We start from the raw sequence: 23,994 nt of genomic DNA on the forward strand, positions 1-23,994 counted from the left end.
GATGCACACCAGGCACATTTATAAAAGCTACTAAAATGCCCTAATTAAACTAAGGCCTAATCCTGGCTTAATCTAAGCCCTGTCTGTGAAACCAGGCCTAAATCTTTAAAACATATTAAAGTAGCAAAAAAAAAAAAAGAAAAAAAGAAAGAAATGATAACAGGCTGATGGTGTTTAAACTGGCAAAACAGATTACCGAGACCACGGTCTAGGGCTTTTCCTTATGACATGCAGAAAGCGAGATGCTGGGAGCACATGTTGTAGAAAAGACCGCACAGCAGTAGTTTCAGCCCGCAGCCACAAATTACAGAACGCTAATTAAAGAGAGCGAGGTCTTCGCTAATGAGCGGAAGCCATCCAGACGTAGACAGGCATGGCGTCTAGAACGGAGCTGCTCTGAGGTGGAACATCAGCTGTTTAACATCATCAGCGGATCATAAGCGATGAGTCATCAGTAGTATTGGAGATGGGAATGACAAACTGCGAAAGGCCACCCAGAGCTTCCTGTTTAGATGTCAACACAGCACATTGCTGGGAGTGTAAAACAAACACTCATCGCTGACACATTTAGGTGTTTAGGAGAAAAAAATATGAGAAAAATATAAAATAAGAATCACTATGTACGATAAGAATTAAAATTAACTAATTATTCATGGCATTATTTTTTTTGAAATCCTAAAAAGTGATTTAAAAGTTTTAATCATGCTACCCAAGTAGTTCAAACTATTGTCTCACAATAAAAAGAACTTATAAAACACTATTAAAAATGATGTTATTATGATCTACTTAAATGCAAAATAATAATTGAGATTACAATAAGCTAAATATACAAAACATAATTTATATTTTCTATTAGGAAAAGGTTTGTCATAAACCCTAATCCTTAAATTTCAATTCATGAAAATAAAACTCAAAACAATAATAAGTTAAATATATAAATCAATAAAATGTAGCGTATGCATAGTATCATTCATATCAGACTTGAAGTATGATTTTTTTTCAGTGAATAATGACATAAATTTTAACTTCTGAAAATAATAAAACTTAATACAGGAACAGCTTAATAAATGAATATAATGTAGCATGTGTAATATCAATTTGATCAGAATAGAGCAATTTGTTTTTAATGAATAAGGACTTAAATTTCAACTTGTGAAAATATTAAAACAATGTAATAAAAAATAAAATAAAATAATTAAAGCATATGTGTAGTATCAATCAGATCAGACTAGAAGAATGGCTTGTTTTCAGTGAATAATGACTTAAATTTTAACTTATGAAAATACCAAAATAATTTCAATAAATAAATAAATAAAGTGTTTGCATCAATCAGATAAGACAAGAAGAATGGGTAACCTTAGTTTAGGGTCCAATTCTCACTATTAACATTGCTTATTAACATACATATTACTAGGATAACTGTTTATTAGCACTTATAAAGCATGACCATATTCTGCACGACCATATTATACATCCCATAATTCTTCCCAATACCTAAACTTAATAACTACCTTACTAACTATTAATAAACAGTAATTAAGGAGTTTACTGAGGCAAAAGTCATAGTTAATAGTTAGTTAATGGTGAGAATTGGACTCTAATCTATAAAGTGTGACCGAAGAATGAATTGTTTATACCATAACTTAAATTTTCATCTGTTCCTCACACATCACGTGGCTTCAGAATCTACAGACTTCTATGATACATCCTTTTTGAAGCTTGAAATCTCCAGTCCCACATGAATTATAATCACTTATAATAGGGGAAAAATGACCAGTATAGTGTTGGAATGAGATGAAGGTGACAACCTACCCATCTACTTCATTAAATTCTAGGTGGACTGAACGTTCTCCTGTAAATAACACATGGTGTAGATGTCATGCTCTTCAACATCAAGTGCTTAATGCTGGGTGTGTAGGTGTGCAGTTGCACTGAGATTGCCTGCAGAGGAAAGCTTTCTCTAAGACGCATGCATGCACTTTTGTAAATGGATGCAATCTTGTCTGTAACACGCCTACAAGCAATTAGCGCAGTATTTTTGAAAAGCGCTCACATGCATGTGCGTTACCATGCACATGTTCATTATTGTGGCATTAAAGCGCAATTGCAGCATGCACTTTTGTCCATATGCGCATCTCTCTAAAAATGTGTGGGTTTTCTCATGCCCTGAGGTGGCAGCTACTTCCTGTGTTTCACAATGAATACTCTCAATGATGTTCTGTGGGAAAAAACAACAGCACTGCTGAATAATTCAGAGTTTCACAAAGTGATGATGCTTCTCTTTGCAATCATTGAAGACCCTCTGCCTTTGCCCACGGTGCTACGCCTGGGAAAAACCAAGATAAAGTTGCATGAATGTTGTCAATTCATCAGACACAGTCATGAGGAGGCAGAATGAGTCAGGTTGGTAGTATTTTAAGGCCAAATGTCTGTTTGTTCATTGGTTGATGCCATCTAGGAATCTCAGAGTAACCAAAATCTTGAAGTAGAAAGACTAGAAATAGTATTTTCTTGTAAAATGTACTCTGATAATCTTTGTTTTATCATCAACTTTGAGAAAGACTGAAATAGTATTTTTTTTTGGTATATACACTGCAATAATCTTTGTTTTATTTACAACTTCAAAAAAAAAAACAAAAAAAAAACAGTGAAGTGAGATTAAGAACCCATGAAAAGGGCCACAGATGCATGTTGAGTCTTATAAGCACAAACAGGCTAGTTTGGGAAACCACAGAAAACAGCTCATCTCTACTCAGATCTTCTGAAGTGACAGGAAGAGGTTTCTGTCTGTGCTGGTCTATTCGCTTAAAAGCCAAAAAGATTTGCATAATCAGGTTTTAAGCATTAAATGTAGGCCTGTCAATTTAATACACTATCGCAATTAATTATAAAATAATATTTGTAAGGAATTTTCCTACCATCAGACCAAGTGAAGTACTTGAATTAATCACCTGAGTAGTAAATGCCATGTGACTAACCACTCTGGAGAAATAACATTATGACAACGTTTGATTGGCTGATGGAATGTGCACAATAACAAACTCCTTACTAACAACTATACTGAGCTGTGACTTCAAAGACAGCAGACCGGGAAGTCCAATTCATGCTTTTACTTCCAACAAAGAATCAGTTTGAATGCAAAAATAAGCTATTTTTGGCCTGATACATTTCTCCAGAATACAATTTGGGGTAAAAAAAAAAAAATCCATAAGAAAAATCCATATACACTATCATTTAAACACTTCTGCTCACCAAGGCTGCATTTATTTGATCAAAAACACTGTAAAAAACAGTAATAATGAGAAATATTATTACAATGCAAATGTTCTATTTGAATATATTTTAAAATGTAATTTATTTCTTTGGTGGCAAAGCACATTTTTGAGCATCATCACTCTTCAGTGTCACATGATTCTTCAGAAATCATAATATGCAGATTTGCTGCTCAAGAAATATTTTTTATAATTATCAATCTTAATATTTTTGAGAAACCGTGACACATTTTTTCGTAATTCTTTGGTTAATAGAAAGTTTATTTGAAATAGAAATCTTCTGCAACATTATAAATGTTTTTACTGTCACTTTTGATCAATTTAATGCATTCTTGCTAAATAGTAGTACTAATTTCTTTCAAAAAAACTGCCCCCAAACTTTTGAACGATAGTGTATTTGTAGCATAATTATTTAACCACATTTTGGAAACAAAGGTTTTAGTTACCATAGACTATCAAGTGATAAAGGATGCTGTGATGATGGGCCTCTGAAGGAAAAGCAAAAATGCAAGCTAATTTCCTGAGGTTAGTAAAATAGCCCCGCCCACCACTGTACAAACACCAATCGCACACTGGTCACTCTGGATAGCAGTAGGCAACTGGCAGTGGAGAAACAGGAAACACTTCAGCAGTCCCTCAACAATCACCCCACATTCCCCTCCTCTCTCAGCACATCTCATAAACAGGAAGTAGCTCACAGAGATGTAGTCATTTGTACCGACCTAGAAAGAGAGGGGCCGTCCACACTGCACAAAGAGTTTTTACCACTACAAATACACATCTGTAGCGCATGAGCTGCTGCGGTAATATAGATAAGCGGTTCACATCACAACACTGATTTAAATTATTATGAACTGCATAGACACAATGATAAATAATTAGACTGAATAGGAAAATGGACAATTTTGGGGTGTAAATATCTGAAATTTCAATAGTTTCAAGCACTCTGCAGCCAATAATTCACAAATTGTGGGTAGCACAAACAGTGCTGGGTAGGGATGCTCATAATTAACTGGTTAAACGTTAACAGGTATTAAGTATTTTTTCAAGATATTTTAAAACATTTGCTGCATGGTCAAAAAATATGCGTTTTTGAGAGAAAAAAAAACAGATAAGTTAAGTATAAGTCACTTTATTAATACATTCAGAAATGTAAAATACCAGTAAATAAAGCTAAATGTTTACAAACATTATAAACACTATAAACATAGCTACAGGCTATTTTAGTCCCCCTCACTCCACAATAAATCCATATGTTGGTCAAAAATCCCAACAATACTGTCCATATACACACACTGACTACATAAGAGGCTTTTACACTGGGAAGTTATAGGAACTAGCCACCAGGGTGGTTCCCAGAGTGTTCCCCTAGGGCAGTGCTGCCAAGTCCGTTGTTTGCCGCGGGTAAAAAAAATTCCAAGGGTTGATTTCCACCCCTGTACGTACGATTTTGGTGCTTCAACAGCCCCAAATCACCACCCAGACATACAAATTCAGTGGAGAATTCAGCTGCCCGCATGGAGAAAATCGCATTGGGCTATATTTTGGGCTACTTTTGACTGGCCATTAGGCTAATTTTGTTGCACAGACCTGGCAACCCTGCCCTTGGGCCATTTTCCTGGTTGCATTCGCACCGGCAGTAGGAACTCTGAAATGACGTAAGCCGCGCTTGTTGTTGTGACTTTTATTTTGACGCCGCGGCCACTCATTTTGACGGCACTGAGAATGGCAGAGCCTGAGCACACAGCGCTCCCTTTCTCTGTCTTTATTAGTTTATGATCTGTTTAACAGAATACGTTATTAGACAGAACTGTTATACAATGAAAGTAGACAGTATATGAAAAAGTATTAGTGTTTGCCGTGTGGCTGATGCCCAATGTCGCTAGCTGAGCAGAAATACATAACCATGTTTTGCTTGGTCCCCTCAAAGTCCCGTTGGATTTTCTCCAACGCGAGAGGTCCATCTATCACCGTTTTCCATGTTCGTAGAGTTAGTTAGTGGAGTAAATATACAGGCTATAATCTGTGTGTGTACACATCTTTTTTTAAAAATGGCACTGGTTCGCGTTTGTTTGACAGGGTTGCCAGGATTTCACAACAAAACCCGCCCAATTGCTATGCGTTCCGGGGGTAAAATTTGCGTTTTTGGCGGGGTTCCACTAGTAAAATTTGCATTCCAGGGGCTAAATATAATGCTATTTGGGGTTGCTTCAACCCAAGGATAAAGAAAAACGGGGAAAAACGCAGACTTGGCAACACGTTCGGCCAATCAGCGTACATTTCCGTCACTAGTAGTTCCTGTAGTGCTGGGTTAGACCGTACTCTGAAGTAGGAGCTAATTTAGTTCCCCCAAAAGGCATTCCTTGAACTAAAATCATTCCCAGTTCCTGTGGTGCGAACACGGCAAAAAGCAGGTACTTCCGCCATTAGTTCTAGGAACTATGAAAAGGCTCCTTGGTGCTAAAACCCCTATTGTACAGAACGATTCAAGAGTATGTACAGTGTCAGAGCCTATTAAGGGACAGATAAATGTACAATAACTCATTATGCAAGTGTACACAAGAACAAACACACTACATTAAAAGGGACATTTCATGCCAAATGAATTTTCCCTGCACTTTTGAAACAAAACAGGGACGCTTTAACATAAACAATACATAAAACCCAACTTTGTTTACTTTAAAAAAGAGGAACATCTCTCTTTGAGCACTATGACTTTATGATCTATCAAACAGAATGGCCCTAAACCACAAACCGCAACAGGAAGTCAAACTTAATACGCACGTGCTACACAACACACAAACATATGACTCAAACTATATTTCCCACTTTAGTAGACATTCAGAGCTCAAATCTCATGTAGTTCCTTCTCGAGCAGAAGAAAAAACACTGTCCACCCAATTCAGATGACTTTTGTACATTTAGAAGAGGATAGTGTAAAAAAAAAGGGACACACGCACCCACATTTAGGTAAAGAAAATAATCCACAGATGAAGGATATGAGGCAGCTTTAAGAGCTCACTGAATTGCCAGGGTGATATTTATTTCCTAAAACATTTAATTTTCTTTCCCTCCTATGATAAATCCAGGCTGCCAACCAGGTTATTGGGGCAAGTTATAAAGAGCTTCCCATAAAAAGAAGAAGAAGAAGAAGAGAGTCAAGATTTACCATCACCTGATAATCAAACAGCTTATGGGAATAACAGCATGAAAAGGGACACTTAAAAAGTAATATAAAACAAGTTTGGGCAGCATATACAAGTTTGGACACACTAATGGGTGAATGAACACAGACCTCCATCACAATTACTGAACATTATAATTACAGAACATTAGAAGATTCGCTCAGAGGGATCTCTCGGCTGGCCTAATTGGACAAGAGCCCACCTTCCCTCACCAGCATGTTAACGTGTTTGTGTCTTTAACTTCCTCTATGGCTCATTTCCCCGTTTAAGGTGCATGCAAACAGCAGTTACCGTTCCTCATACTGCTCCACTTCTGAGAACATGAAACACTCTCAAATGGCTCATGAAAAGAGTTAAAACAAGTGCTTGGAATGCTTGGCGGCAAAAACAGAATGCCTGCTTGGTTGTCATGACATATTCCTGATTACATTTTAGCGCTTCATTAAGTGCCTGTTTTAGGATCTTTTAGAAAAGAGCCATAAAAGAAACAGAGGCAATAATTACATTGTATATTTTTCTTAAGGAAAAGTGAGTGGTGCTTGTTCTGAGTGGTTGCCAGAACATTGCTTTGTGGTTGCTAACGTGTTCTGAGTGTTTTTTTTAGTATATACACCACTAGTGTTCAAATGTTTGGGGTCGGTAAGATCTGTTTTAATGAAAGAAGTCGTTTCTGCTCACCCAGGCTGCATTTATTCGATCAAAAATATAGTAAAGTGTGAAATATTATTACATTTTAAAATTATTGATTTTCAAATAATACAGACACGTACAATAACATCAAAGAGCAAACAGACATACAAAAACCCAAACAAATTTAGGCTTTTATTCACATATAAACATTCATAAACAATAAAAGCCTAAATTTAATCTGTTCATCATAAAAAGCGATCGAGTCTCTTCAGAAAATTTGCACTAAACCGCTCAATTCATTTGGATTAGTTTTACGATCTCTTTATGAACTTTTTGAAGTGTACCTGTCTATGGACAGACAGAAAGCTCTCAGATTTCATCAAAAAGATCTTCATTTGTGTTCCGAAGATGAAGGAAAGTCTTACGGGTTTGAAACAACATGAAGGTGAGTAATTAATGACAGAATTTTCATTTTTTGGGTGAACTGTCTCTTTAATATTTAATGTTAAGGTTTTGTTCATCCAAACCCCTCATTGGTAACAATGATTCCTGCCTTAGCACCACCACTAAATAAACACAAAAAATGACAAGTCTAAATTTGTTCTCTGAGGAGGCACAAAGTTCTCTTTCTCACTTTTTAACAACAAAGAGCGTGTCAGCATATTAGAGGCTTAAACAGAAAAAGATGAATAATTACATTAGGCAGTTTTTATGACAGCAAATGCAGACATGCTAGAAAAAAAAAAAACTTCAGGGACTCAAAATAGAAACTTCAAGATCTAAATATTTAGATGTTCCTTCGTTGTAAAAGTATGGAGCTTCTAGGTGTAGAATAGATGTTGAGTTGTTTGTTTTGAACACTGTGTAGCAATGCTGGAGAATCGGTCTGCTTTGATCACAACCAACTGTTCACAAGTCATTCATTCCATCAGACGCACACACAAGACGAAAATAACCAAAAGATAGACTAAATACCAGCCGAAACAACAACCTGAATCTAAACAAAGATCAAAGACATTACACGTCTGAGCTGAAATGAAAGGCACATTTCAAAGAAATACTGTACGCTCAAGCATAGTTTTATAACAATGTACAGTAGAAAATGACTTTGAAAGAGTTAAAAGATGTCAATCAAATGAGGAAAGCCACAATTCTGGTTAACAATGGGACATAGCTTTAGCTGGACACGACTCATTTGCCATGACGAAATTAGGTAAATTTGAGTTTCACAGACAAAATTTGTGATTTTAATCCTGTCTGAATCAAACAAGGCTGTGTTTTTCCCTCGCACAACCTTGGTAAAATTAAGGCGCAAATTATCTACTGTTGTTCAGTTAACTCTGGGGAAATCTAATCCCACACAAATAGGAATGTCTGTGATTGTGGTATATTAATCTTTTCACAATGCTTCTCCTAACTTTCGTCGAATACCGTAACTAAAGCTTCAAGCTAAATACACCGTGGCTGAATAATGTGTTTTGCTGCCTGGTGCACCTTTATTAGGACCTTTTTTCCAACATTCTGGGTTAAAAAAAAATATATACTACTGGTGGTTCTAATAGAGCCAATTGATCTACAGGTGTTGGTAATTAATTCCTTACATCATTTTATAAATCACTTATGTACACTACTTGTGTTGCATTATCATTATTCTTGATGAATATAAAGTTCAAAAGAACAGCATTTTATTTAAATAGAAATCTTTTGTAACATTATGAATGTTTACTGTCACCTTTTGATCAATTAAATGCATCCTTGCTGAATAAAAGTATTAATTTGTTATTAAAAAAATAATAAATTTAAGTATTAAAAAAAACAAAAATTCTGAATGGCCCCAATCTTTTTAAAGGGTAGTGTGCATAATGGCTGATTGATTGTTTATAATTTAACGCCATACCAGCTAAAACAACTACATTTATGGTGGGAAAAAAGTGAAAAATGGAAAAAGTAAATAAAAATATACAAATATATAATAATAATAACAATAATATATAATAATAAAGTATATCAATAAAATATATATAAAACAAATAAAAAGGTAAGAAAAAATATTAAGCATTATCTTTAAAAAAAAAAAAAAAAAAAAAAAAAAAAAAATCTAAAACTAAACCTGGTCTCGCTACATTAAAGATCTTTTCATAAGACTGAAGTGAAAAGTAAGAGTCCTAAAGGAGTTTAAGACATCACAGTCCATCAAAATATGTGTACATATAAGTAAAATGACACAATTAATCACATTTATGCACACATCCAGAGCATATGTTGCGTAACGCTCACATCCAGGACTATACACTCCTATCTTAGAAATAACTACAGATTTCACTCCAGTCCATATGCACTGCATGCATGTATCGTCTTATGTTGTAAACTGTAATTCAAATGTGGTTTAAAAAAACAAATCTCATCTAAATAGTAAGCATCAGAGACAATAACTCAAATGTGTCTGAGCAGCTGGAGTTACAACCTAGGAAACACAACCTGTGCCCTGTAATGTCTGGCATCTAATAACAATTTCCCACAGAGCGAGAGGCAGACAAAATGAAGAAAATATTCCATCCTCGACACACAAACAGAACAATAACAAGAAGAGGATAGACACCAACGGATAAGAGAAGAAGAGGGCTTTCAGCCCATCTGGGTGGTGTTGCACTGGACAGGATGCGATGTGGTCTGACCGACCCCTGCATAATCCTGACACCTTTGCCCCTTTTCTCTTCAAACACGGGTAGACATGATGATTAAACGAATATGGGACAAATGCATTCAGGCCATCCCGGTGTGTGTGTGTGTGTGTGTGTAGACCTGAAAGAGTGTCCTAATGTGACTTCAACATATCCCTGACACATGGGATTAAACTTTTGGTTATTTGGGATTACATTTATGATAAATATTTCTGTGAAACAAGCGTAGATCACAGTTGACAAGACATGATTTTATACCTTTCCTTCACTTACAATAAAGTGCCTGTGTGAATCTCATGAAAATCAGGGGATGTGAACAGAACTTCAACTCAAAATAAACCAGAAAAAAACATTAAATAAACAAAGAAATTATAAAGAATGAAGAATAAATGGATGAATCTGACTGTCAATATCCTATCAGAATGCGAAAAATAATTAGGTGTGAATCTTTACTTGCCTCATGATCCAAAGAGTAATATTTGATTATAAAATGATTTAATTATAGAATGATTCTCGATGCGTCACAATGTATCTTTTCCTGTAAATTCTTTTATTAATAATAATTACTATATTAATTATCACAATATAGTAATTTTTGTAAGAGATAACGTAAGAGATAAGAAAAAAATACAGAAATTGAATAATCAAATGTATTATTAAAGCTACAAAAGTTCTTCAGTCAAGATCAGTGAGTGATTCCCTCTTTTCTTTTGTTGTTTAATTAATATTAATGACACAGACAGCAACAGGTTTATTATATTAAGACCTAATACATGGATCTAATATAATGTTACACATCAAAATTTTCCCCCAACTGTTTATATTCACTTAATACATAACTGACAATGTTTACATGAATACTCACTAAGACAAATATTTTGAAATAATTCTTTGTGTTTTTGAACATTCAAGTGAATTCAGGATTGCACGCTGTCTGAGAGAGGAGTCTTTCTGTGTGAGTGCTTCGGGTGTGTGTCAGTCATTGCGATAGCACATTGAGATCTTTTTCATGCCTTATTGTGCTTAATAACTCTGTTTAACATCAAGTATGTCCTGCACTTTATTTTTAAATTCATGCATGTTCTTTTCGTAAAAAGTGAAACATCAGACACAAGTGCCTTGCCTCAGGTAGAAAAGATGTCCTGTGTACTTCATTCTTTTTTATATGACTAGTTTTTAAAAACTGCAGTGAGAATTTGCTTAAATACAATTTCTATGTGCCGCTGTAAGAGGAAGGCACACCAGTGAAACTCACGATAAAAAGTCAAATCTGGTTGATGGAATAAAAACAGGAAATGGGAAGTCCAGGATATCAGCAGTTGGCAAACCTTGAATTAAAAAAGAACAAAGTAGCCACTTGAAGATTTGCATGTCTGGCTAGAGGCGTGACCCAAAAATTCTTGCCTTTGTGCTTGTGGATTTTTGCTACCACATTTGTACATTTTACATCCTTAATAAAAAGTAATTCACTTAAACATGCTCTTTATTTTAATACATATTTTCAGTTGACAAACCAAAAGGGGACAGGAATAATAACCAATCCAGATGTTACAAAATCTCAGGTCAAATCCAGACATGATAAGTCAAACAAGTAACACATGGACCTGCACAGATGCATTGCTTTCTGGATGATGCAAGCACAAATTAGGTCAATGCCAGCGGGACGAAAGCCCCGCAAAACGCAGCCAGACTGCAGTGGTTTTGTGGGTTTGTAAACATTCCCTTTCCTTTGCTTTGCCATTAGTGCTGCACAATATTGGAAAAAAAATATATATTTTGTTTTTTTGCGATATTTATCGTGATATGAAAAAATATAGGGATAGGGAATTAATCATTCTAGAGTGAGTGGGTTGGTTTTTTGGAGAAGTGCATCTGCATAAAAACTAAAATATAGTATTTTTTATGAAATATGACTTTTACTTTTATTTACTTTTATTTGAGTGCAAAATCCTTGTAGGGTTAAATGATTCAGGAAAAACCTGAATACTTGGGTATGCTTTTCCCACAAACCAACTCAAACCTCTTTGAGTAACCATGAAGTGAAGAGTTTTTAAAAAAGAGTTTTCATTGGCCGCATTCCCACTGTTTTTGACAAATACAATATGACTATTAAATGATAATAGCTGCGTCACGCTATGTCGTAATTACCATAATTTCAAGATGACAACATGTGACGTTCTACTCGAAGCTGTTCATGTCCTCGGACTGGGAATTACGCGTTTCTATGGCAATAGTATCAACGCCTAAATGAATCTGCGGTAATCAGGTGGTACAGCGGTCATGTGCTACAAGTAGGAGCTCACAGAAAATCCCCTGCTTATAAATTGTAATTTCGAGCTCTACAAGGACGTGAAAGTTTTTTTACACGTAAAATCTCATAATTACGACATGGCACGAACGCAGCTATAATTATTATGATTTGATTGTGATTATAATTAAATACAAACATTAAACAAAACTGTACGGTAAAATTACAATACTAGGGGTCGAACAATCATGGTTCGGTGCATACAGACAGATCACAGAATACAGTCAGTCATAGGTGATCAACACTCCAATCCAGAAGGGGGCGCGTGCGGTAATGCAACACTGTTTGCTAACCTGCAACAACAGGAAAAAGTGCAGAAGAAGGACAGACGATCCATGCATAGATATGTTTACGTGTAATCTCTCAACCAGTGTTTAAACCGCGGAAAGACATCAATAAAACAGCTTGAGAATAATAGCATTACACTTACCTCAGGCAAGTCATTTAGTGTCCACGGCATGTTAGTTCACTAGAGAACTATAAATGGGAGCATTTCACTAAATAAATGTCTTAATTTCTTCATTTTCTAACAGTAAACCATCAAGCTTTTATTTTGACGGGTTGCCGGCAAATAAAAATATGTGCTGCTGGTTTCAGAATGAAGCGTAACACTGTTTGTTCATTTACATGCATGCAGTATTTCACATATATTTATTTAATTAAATCACAGCCTGCGCGATTTGACAATTGTTCTACTGTTATATCAATTTGATTTTTTATAGATCATGCAGTCCTAGTACCCATCCAGAACAGCACCTGTACTTTAAAAAATACCCCTAGGCACCTTCCCTTTCCTCACGACCACAGACAAAGGAGAGGCTGAACCATCTGTGCACCACACCAGAAATAAACATATTTGAACAGGCGTTGGCCGGTTTTGATTTAGGCCAAATCAGAGTGATGTGATCAAGACTGAACTTCAGATTTAACTTAAGGTCTTCTCTTTACCAGAGAAATGGTGACTCATCCCATTTTCATTCACATCTCCTGATCTCAGATGTTCCTCATTCACTAGCTGCGAGAAAGAAAGCTGTATGTGAGTTTCTAGGATACCGATGGCAGAAAAAAATCATCTGGGATCGCTGAACGGAACTTCTCCTTTACATCAACACCCACGTACGCCCACATGCACGATCTGAAGACACGCAGCGATGACGTTCACCCGCTTCTTTCAGCTATTGAAAGCTCGGCGTGCTTCCGTGCTCTCAACCTTGACTCGATCGGATCGCTATCGCTGATTCCAACTGATATTCGTACATAAAAAGAGGTTAATTTTAAACGAGGAGATGGAACTAGCACCAGAGGCTGTCTTCCCACTCTCGTCGGTTGCGTAAGAGGTCGCACCAACGCAAATAAAAACGGCATCGGTGAGAGACGAAGAAGAAAAAGCTCTGGGAAGCACAGAAGTGGTCATTGTCTGTGAGAGGGCCTGAGGTGTGTGGGTGGATGCTGTATTTAAATATTAAGGTTAACGGCAAAGCGCTGCGTGCCAAATGAAACAGCTCCAAGACGTGTAAAAACTGACTCAGTATTAAGCATAGCAATTTTCCTCTATATCTAGTATTCATTGCATGTTTTTTTAAATTGCACTGTAAGCAGCAATATGATCTCAGAGTGCCTTTTGCTTAGTGATAAACCGCAAAGTGTTGATAAGTATCACAAGTATCCTGAATATGAACATGCCACTTGATTTTTTTAATTGGGGTTTAAAGACTCTAACAAACAAACAAACAAGTAAATAAAAATACATTAAAATCATAATAATAATGGTGTGGTATGAGATGTTACATAGAAAATATATATACTCCCCAATTAAATACATACATTTATTATTATACATAATAATAATAATGTGGTATTAGATGCTAGATAAATAAAATAAAAAACGTATATGCCCTCAAATTCAAGGTGTATCATTAATAATTTTGCTCCATTGTCCCAGAAGACAAAGACTATACATTTTAACCACATGCAAAAGGTTATTTTGTCAATGTTTAGGAGTACACTAGCATAGAGATGACTTGAAAGCAAGCAGCGATGAACTACACGCCACAAAACTCCAATTGTGATTTGGTGCGGTCTTTATTTGTAAATATATTAACAGCTAAAAACATCCGAAACCAACCATGAAACATAATTAAAGGGACAGTTCACCCTAAAATTAAAGTTCTGTCTTCATTTACTCAACCTCATGTCGTTCCAAACCTGTATGCAGAACATTGAAGACCAAAACAGCATTGTACCCCACTGACTTTTGAGGCATTTTTTTCAAAATATATATTCTTTTGTATTCCACAAAAGATAGGAAAGTCCTACAGTAAATGATGACCTCATTTTGGAGTGAAATATCCCTTTAATAAATGTTTCTATAGCATTAATATGATATTAATATCTTTATTTGGCAGGGATTAATATGGACTATGGCAATATGGGTCAGACATTTAGACAAATTCTAGCACTGCCATCCATACCATTGTCTGTGGCAGTCCAGTACTGACATCCACTACTGACAATATTATTATTTAACCAAACGGGGTCATTGCTTCCTATTCACTCCCACATGTGGGCCTCATTAGCAAGTCCAGAGAAGAAAACAACAATCCACTTACACAACAAACAACACTCAAGATCCCTACAAAGATAAACTGCCATTATAAAAGATTGTTTTTGCAACTGATGCTGAATCTAATGCTTAAGTGAAAAATATGATAAGACCGAAGGATAAAGCTGAATTCAGAAATTCTTCTAGTCAATTAGAAGAAAAAACGTTTCAGTATTTATCGCCTTAAAGAAAATATTTCAAGAATGAATCTTTATCAAGCAATCTGTGACCCAGTTTTTCTTGAGAAACCCTGGTGTTTAAATAAAGTACACAAGGAGGAGTCTAGGCACCTTGTAACAAGAAAAAGGAAAGTCTCTCTTCAACTGCACCCATCTGCAGGTCAGACATTTAAACAAATTCTAGCACTGCCATCCAAACCATTGTCTTACCCATTAGGCTACCACTACCCTAGTCCAGTATAGCCAGATCTTCAGACTGGCAGCAGAAGGTCTGGACTCTATCACAGCTTTCATTAGCCAAGGAACGCCCAGGGGAGGATGTCTGACCGAAATGTAAAGCAACCAATCACAGTTTGATTTATTCACCATCATGTTTAGGGGCATGAAAATGTAAAGTCGATGTGCCTACAATAACAGGCCAGCATGCATCTAATAAGTTATTCATTCAAGAATGTTGTGCAAGTTTACTGCTAACAATGGCCCTGTGAACTTCACATCCTTTTGAAAATCCAGTGTTTAGTTGATCCTGATAAATGCTCATTGACACTAGTGGTTCAATGGATCACAAAACTCACGCTCGGGTCATACTACAGTTTTTGATTCACGGAACGGATCACTTTTTAAAAAAAAAAGAAATTGGCAATTGGGGATCCATTTATTACTTAAAGCACACTTTAAGTACTTCGATAACACAGCAAAAACCACAAGCCTAACTAATTTAAGTCTACAGTGTTCACTATATAAATTAAAAACAGATTCTTTGTTAAAATTGTGTTTTGTTGTTTGATTAACATTAATAACAAGACAGCAGCAGGTATTTATAGGTTGCTGTCACTTTAAGTGTGAATGCACGGATCCAATATAATGATACACACCCTATTTCTTTCAGAACTGTTTACACTCACTTAAGAAATAACCGACTGCGTTTACAAGAATACTTGCCGAGACAGGTATTTTGACAATTTTGTGTGTGTGTGTCCGTTCAAGCGCATGAAAATGCGAAAGAGGAATCACCTCTCTGTGTGTGTGTGTGTTCGACTATGCACACAGATAACAGCATGCGAGTACCGAATTGATGGTGAAACATAGGCCCTGTTTACACCTGGTATTAAGATGCGTTTTGGTCGATCGGATCACAAGTGGGCGACGCTAAATACAGATGTAAACGGGGTGTGAAAGGTTTTGAGCTTGTCCACTTTCGAGCACTTCCAGAGGTAAAGAAAACGCATTCGACTGGATTGCTTTTGTAGTGTAAATGCTCAGGGGGTCGAATGTGTTTGAACAGCCACAAAAAAACCACCTACTCTCTGCCTACTGAACTAATGCATAAACATTATGAGAAGCGCGGGATTTAAACTTTGTCGACTGAAGACCCAAGTTTGGTTTGAAGACAAATCGTATCAAGCACAATGTTGTCTCACCATTAGATCGAAAGATCTGAAAAAGCCCATACATTTAACTGTCCATAGACCCACCCCTCGAAGAAATCAGGACAGAAGTGGTTGAAAGTAGACAAAAGAGACGGATTAAAAAACCAGGTGTAAATGGTTCTGTGTCTCCCTCGTCCACTTGTGATCCGATAGACCAAAATGCATCTTAATACCAGGTGGAAACAGGGCCTTAGCATTTAATCCACAAAACATATGCGTGCCAAATCGTGGGGCCTGGTCTGTACGGATCACGAATCAGCTACGATTCGTTTAACCCCTAATTGTCACGGTTGTAAACATGATGGCTTTCTTCCATTAAGGAGGTTTGGTGTCACAACGGCTTTGTTTCCAGGCGGACCATAAAAGAACGTGACACAGATGTCTCCTGGAAATCCTGAAGAATTCAACCACTCAGATGAGGACTTCAAAATTCCTGAAGTGTTTCCCATTTTGTGTACCTTATGCATCAGACTATCAGCCAACGGTCCGTGGCATGACATCTGAGGCTGAGACTACCACTACCCCAACATCCCCTTTCCCCGTTATGATACGAAAGATCAGACATGAGATATCAGAGCTATGAAATGTCAAGCAGTGAAAGTGAGTTACGGCTGCAGGGTCTGAATCAGCAATGATAATGACTCAGCCTCCTGCCCAGGACTATGGAGAACAGACGGGCAGTCATTACACACTCCCGCTGACATGAGTTATAAGCAGAGATGGCAAACATCTTTGCAGAGGGTGAGAGAAATAATCCAAACAAAAAAAGTATACTATGATGGAACAACAACGAAACACTTTGACACCAAAGAATTGACTTTTGAATTTTCATTAACCAAGGCATTTAGACCAAACTAGTCATATTGCTTATAGTCTCGTCGTGTTAAAACGTACACTACTGTTCAAAAGTTTAGGTTTTTGAAAGAAGTCTCTTGTGCTCACCAAGGCTGTATTTAAGTGAAATATTATTACAAACTGTTTTCTATTTATTATATTTTAATATGCAATTTATTTCTGTGATGGCAAAGCTTGATTTTCAGCATCATTATTCCGGTCTTCAGTGTCACATGATCCTTCAGAAATCATTCTAATATGCTGATTTGATGCTCAAGAAACACTTCTTTTTATTAATCAATGCTGAAAATTATTGTGTTCAAGATTCAAAATTATTTGCAGAATAGAAAGAAATGTTTATTTCAAATAGAAATCTTTTGTAGCATTATAAACATCTCTACAGTAAATTTTGATCAAGTGAATGCATTCTTGCTGAATAAAAGTATTAATTTATTAAAAAAAGACTCTTACTGACCTCAAACTTTTGAACTGTAGTGTATATCAGCCATATTTAAAATTAGTGAGAAAAATTGAGGTATTATATGCAAAATTAACAGATGTTCCCACATTTTTTGCTCATTTAAAAAATCGTTTTAGTGAATTTCAAGTAAATGTTTTATAAATGTTTATTTCCACAAATTAGTGTATTATTTTTTAAATAAATGTGTCATTAATTTAAAAAAAAATATATATATAAAAATCTAAATAAAATATAACTTAACTGATACTAATGAGACCAATTTGTGAAAATCAAATATTAATACCACACATATGTCTTGGTCTTATATGCCAACACAACACAGCCATTGAAAAACCCATATCAGCCTACAACTTCCGAAAACTTCATCTAGTAAATCATTTGCCATTCCATATGTGACCCTGGAACACAAAACCAGTCATAAGTCACACAGGTATATTTGTAAAAATATTTAAAAATTATTAAAAAAAAATGTATGCCAAAAATCATTAGGATATTAAGTAAAGATCATGTTCCATGAAGATATTTCGTAAATTTCCCACCGTAAATATATCAAAACTTTATTTTTGTGAGTGGATATGCATTGCTAAGGACTTCATTTGGACAACTTTAAAGGTGATTTTCTTAATATTTTGATTTTTTTGCACCCTCAGATTCCAGGTTTTCAAATAGTTGTATCTCGGCCAAATATTGTCCTATCCTAACAAACCATACATCAAGCTTATTTATTCAGCTGATGTATAAATCAAAATTAAGCCTTATGACTGGTTTTGTGGTCCGGGGTCACATATGGTCTTAAATTTTTGTTCCACTACTAATTTAAAGGAAAATGAGTTACGTGTTTCATGCCTTCAATCAAGAACAGACTGTAAAATGAAACAAACTATGACAAGATGCTTTTTACTGACAGGTCACAGGACCTCATTAATAAACTCAAGTTATTACAGCAATTGAGATCTTAATAATAATAATAATAATAATAATAATTATTTGTTACGTTTATATAGCTCTTTTCTCGGCACTCAAAGCGCTTTACATATGGAAGTGGGGAATCTCCTCAACCACCACCAATGTGCAGCATCCACTTGGATGATGCAACGGCAGCCATATTGCACCAGAATGCCCACCACACACCAGCTTATTGGTGGAGAGGAGACAGGGTGATGAAGCCAATCAGTATATTTATCTATGGGGATGATTATGAGGCCATGATCATGGACAGAGGCCAATGGGCAAATTTGGCCAGGATGCTGGGGTCATACCCCTACTTTCTTAATTAGAAATACATACTGAGGGTAGCAGTGGGTTGCACTGGGACTGGGTCATACCCAGTCTTTGCCCCTTATGCCCCAAACTAATCATCACCTCCCCTCCAGAGACACAACCTGAGCCATGGACTGTCAATCGGCTCACAAATGGAAAACGGCCTAAATCAATGGCCTGGAAAAACAAGTGCCAGCTAATTATAGGGAAAAGGGCAGACAGTCGAAGAGAACATCAACACCTCACATTGGCCTCAATGTGACAATGTGATCTATATGATCCATCCAGAGAAAAAAAAAAAGAGGTTGGTCACAATTTTTGGCACGAAATATGACATCAGAAGCAACAAACTCCAGGAGACCTAAGCTAAGCAAAGAAAGTGTCCCATCTAAGCACTCTGCAAATGTGTAGTTATTATTCGAGCCTCTCATTCTGATTTCTCGGCTTATGCTATAATTAGCTGCCTCTGAAATCCAAGTCCACTGAGGGTTCCTCCATCAGCTACTGCTCTCCCATCATGCACCACTCTGAACAGAAGTCCCTTTGATTTGTGGTCTGCATCTTGTGCTGATGAAAATGAACATGTCAACTCAACTCATGCCAAATCAAAACGATAACTATGATGATTATAAAAATAGGCAATAAAAAAACAGTGTTCCAAAGCCAGCTGTCCCTCTAACTTGCAAAGAAGTACAGCAATGCTATCTACATATCTGGTTAATGTTTAATTCGCTCTACAAGAACCATTCTTCCACACTCTTGTCCTTAAACCAGCAAAAGAGAGAAGGATAAGGGAGATTGAGAATGAACGGGGGACAGGATTTTTATAGTTCAGCAGAAATCCTAAAATGTTTACCTTTTGAAGGCTGGTAGGATTAAGTTGTGTCTTATCAATTATTTTTATGGCCACCTGCAGGTAAAAGAGAGAAGAGAGAAAAAAAACACATTTTACTGCTTTGTTCAATGAGGTCTGACAAGAAGCCAGTAAAAGAGCATCAATTTGAAGGTTTTATCTCTACAGCTCAACTTAACATCAGAGTGAATCCCACAAAAGCAGTCAGGAACAAATCCGGCTCATATTTCTACGGAGCCCTGCACATGACTTGCGGACAAAAAATAAATAAAAAAATAAATTAAAAAATGTATATATATATATATATAAACGTGGCCACGAATTAAGAATTCGCTCCCTCCTTTTAAATAAATCATGCGCACAATATAATAATTAGTTTCCTCGTTTTACTAAATCATGCCAAGATATAATAATTTGTTCCCTTGTTTTAGTAAATCGTGGCTATGTTGTAATAATTTGTTCCCTTGTTTTGATTGAACTAAAACAAGGGAAGAAATTATTACAATGTGGCCACAATTTATTAAACAAGGGAATGAATCATTATATCGTGCACACGATTTACTTAAAGCGAGGGATCGAATTAGCAAAACGTGCTGATGTATTATTAATTTGTGGGAACAAATTGTTAATTCATTGCCATGCTATTCATATTTTTTTCCCGCATGATGTACAGGGCTCCATTTATTTTAGCCCAATATCAAAAGAAAAAAAAAATACATATACATACATACATATTTTTTTCCATAGTGACATTTTTAATGTAAAAAAGGTTTGATTATACTTACAAAATAGCATTTTCTTGCATTATATATACAGTCAAACCAAATATTATTCAGACACATAAAGTAAATAAAGTAAACTGTGACATATTATACCCAAAAATTCTTCATACAGTGGACTACCAGTCAAATTGATAAAAATTTGGGACCAAAAATTATTCAGACACTTTGACCTGACCATGTTTTGCTTAACTGTTATCTGACATAATTATGATGATTTTTTTTCTGACACAGTTTAACTCTGAGATCTTGTCATATTTTATTACCATTTTTTAAACTATAGTGAATAAACTGAAATAATGAATGAAATGTTCAAGGTGTCTGAATAAATTTTGGTTTGACTATTATATATATATATATATATATATATATATATAAAATTACCTCTACATAAAGTGCTACTATGACACTGAAAAACTTTATAACCAACCAGTTTCTCCATTCATATCTTGATAAAGCTCACCTCTCGTCCTGTAAGAATGTGTCGTGCCAATTTGACCTTGGCAAAGTTGCCCTTGCCGATGGTTTTGAGGAGCCTATAGTTGCCAATATGTGGCTGTTCATCAGCACAGGAGGCAATGGAGTTCCGACAGCGGGCCCCTGACCGCCCGGGTCGGGACGCCACTTCATTTCGCCCATCTGTGTGTGATGTGTGCTGGAGACAGATGAAGAAAAAAAAAAAAAGATGATTAGTAAAGACAACTACACTACTGTTTAAAAGTTTCATATCTTCAAACAAGCAAATCAGTATATTAGAATGATTTCTGAAGGATCATGTGACACTGAAGACTGGAGTAATGATGCTGAAAATTCAATTTTGATCACAGATTCAATTCAATTTTTTTCACAATATTACTATTTTTATGGTAATTCTGGTCAAATAGGTGCAGCCTTGGTGAGAATAAGAGACTTTCAAAAGCATTTACAAATTCTTACCGATCCCAAACTTTTGAATGATTGACTTCCATACAGCTCAACAGCTTTAGATTAGATAAATTCTCAGAATGTGTCAGAAAGGTTTGATTAAAATTCTAATCACTTCGGAGATCTCTGTATAACCGCATTTGTTTTGGTAGTCTGACAACCGTTAAATGCCAGCCAAATGAAAATACAGGGAATGTCAAATGCTGATTGCATGAAGATATTTTGAACCCGACAACCTCAAAGAGGAGCTTCACCAGGGGAAATATCTTCATTTCCTCCCTACAAGGATATATATCTGTGAACCGTGCCAGTCAAAGAGTTCCAGTCTACATCTGTTTGTGGTGCCTAAAAAGTTTCCCCTCATAGGAAGGGAGACATGTAAATAAAGTAATCTGGACAAAATGTCAGACGATATCCTGGATTTCTGCTTTGACTTCCTCTTTCGCTGAAAAATACTGAAGCTGCATCCTTTTAGAAATGGTGCTTTTACAAAATGATTGTTTTTGATGATTTTTTTTCTTCCTGCCAGTCAAGTATAACTAATTTCTAGAAATGTACACCAGTGCTAGACCAGTTTTTATGTGAACAAAAGTTATAAGTGACAGTCATGTAATGTAAATTTAATGTAAAGTTATAAGAATGTAAAATAGTGAGTTCGGCTCCACTGATGAAGATGTTAACATCTCAAACGGCATTGCTCTAAAGACAAAAAACACCCAGCTTCCTCACTGAATCAATAACTGTAATGGATGAGCGATGATAATTAGTGGCCATGGTTGTAAAAATCTATTAAACATGTCAGCATCACTGAGCAAACAAAAGGCAGCGATGACACCATTGGCTCGCACAGTGAGGAATCATCTATGATACGTTTTCAAGCAGAATGCCGGTCCATCTGGAACAGAGGGACTTAAATTATCAGACATCTTAATAATATCCAATGTAGATGAACAGACCACAGCACACGTGCTGTCGGGATAAAGAAAAATGAACAAGGTCTCTAAATACGGGCTGCAGGAAATGAGGTATGACGTGGCTGGAGATTGAAACAATACCTGAGAGGAGACAGATCGACAAGATGTTGCCTGCATCACTGAGTCATGCTATGAAAAGAGCTCTGGGGTTATAGTTGGGTAGTACTAGTAGATATGGGTCAATATTACTTACGTTTGACATTCGAACTGCATAGGTTTTAGTTCTACTATTAATTTAGACATGACCATTAGTCATGCAGAGCACTACTTAATCTATTTTGCTCTACAAATAAAGGAATCGTTGAAAAATCACCTATTATGCTCCACAGAAGACAGGTTTAAAACAATATGAGGGTTAGTAAATGATCACAGAACTTACATTTTGGGTTGAACTACTCCTTTAAACTACAGAATGAGATTTAGAGTCCAAACTAGATAACAGAAGCTCATAAAAGCTGCACTGAAACAACGATGAAAGCATCAGCACCATCCAGCAATGATTCACATGACATCAATAACTCTATAGAAAGATCAGCTGTTTTTCAAAATCAATACCCATTTAGTTGTATTACCACAGTTTAGAAAAGGAAAGGCAGGTGCCAAAATGTTGCAAACAGCATTTGTGCTTCACTTTGTACTGGTCACTGTTGATTCATGTTTATTTATTTGATTCATGACCTAAATAGAGCAGAATCTTAAATATTTTTATTCATTTTATATCATAACTTTCAAAATATATTATATACATCTTATCAATGCTGAAAACATTATATAAGCATGGCAAGTGAAGGAGACAAGCCTGATAGCATAGCATCATATACAAACCCGATTCCAAAAAAGTTGGGACACTGTACAAATTGTGAATAAAAAAGGAATGCAATGATGTGGAAGTTTCAAATTTCAATATTTTATTCAGAATACAACATAGATGACATATCACATGTTTAAACTGAGAAAATGTATCATTTTAAGGGAAAAATAAGTTGATTTTAAATTTCATGGCATCAACACATCTCAAAAAAGTTGGGACAAGGCCATGTTTACCACTGTGTGGCATCCCCTCTTCTTTTTATAACAGTCCGCAAACGTCTGGGGACTGAGGAGACAAGTTGCTCAAGTTTAGGAATAGGAATGTTGTCCCATTCTTGTCTAATACAGGCTTCTAGTTGCTCAACTGTCTTAGGTCTTCTTTGTCGCATCTTCCTCTTTATGATGCGCCAAATGTTTTCTATGGGTGAAAGATCTGGACTGCAGGCTGGCCATTTCAGTACCCAGATCCTTCTTCTACGCAGCCATGATGTTGTAATTGATGCAGTATGTGGTCTGGCATTGTCATGTTGGAAAATGCAAGGTCTTCCCTGAAAGAGACGACGTCTGGATGGGAGCATATGTTGTTCTAGAACTTGGATATACCTTTTAGCATTGATGGTGCCTTTCCAGATGTGTAAGCTGCCCATGCCACACGCTCTCATGCAACCCCATCCCATCAGAGATGCAGGCTTGGGTTGTCCTTGTCCTCTTTAGTCCGGATGACATGGCGTCCCAGTTTTCCAAAAAGAACTTCAAATTTTGATTCGTCTGACAACAAAACAGTTTTCCACT

General features: G+C 36.2%; 1 protein-coding gene across 15 annotated transcripts in view; it reads right to left on the bottom strand.

The window, feature by feature from the left end:
* The window catches only part of mark3b (MAP/microtubule affinity-regulating kinase 3b), a 70,163-nt gene that overhangs the window by 39,253 nt on the left and 6,916 nt on the right, over window positions 1-23,994 (bottom strand). For 14 of the 15 annotated variants that reach the window (XM_051873956.1, XM_051873965.1, XM_051873966.1 and 11 more), the window contains exons 2-3: window positions 20,958-21,149; window positions 19,719-19,772 (exon numbers count right to left, since the gene is read on the bottom strand). In XM_051873956.1, coding sequence (XP_051729916.1) covers window positions 19,719-19,772; window positions 20,958-21,149 — 246 coding nt within the window. Of the gene's footprint in view, window positions 1-19,718; window positions 19,773-20,957; window positions 21,150-23,994 lie in introns of those variants that run through there. The other variant, XM_051873964.1, reaches the window with a different exon arrangement.

This window comes from Ctenopharyngodon idella, chromosome 20, assembly GCF_019924925.1.
Source record: "Ctenopharyngodon idella isolate HZGC_01 chromosome 20, HZGC01, whole genome shotgun sequence".
Taxonomy (NCBI): domain Eukaryota; kingdom Metazoa; phylum Chordata; class Actinopteri; order Cypriniformes; family Xenocyprididae; genus Ctenopharyngodon; species Ctenopharyngodon idella.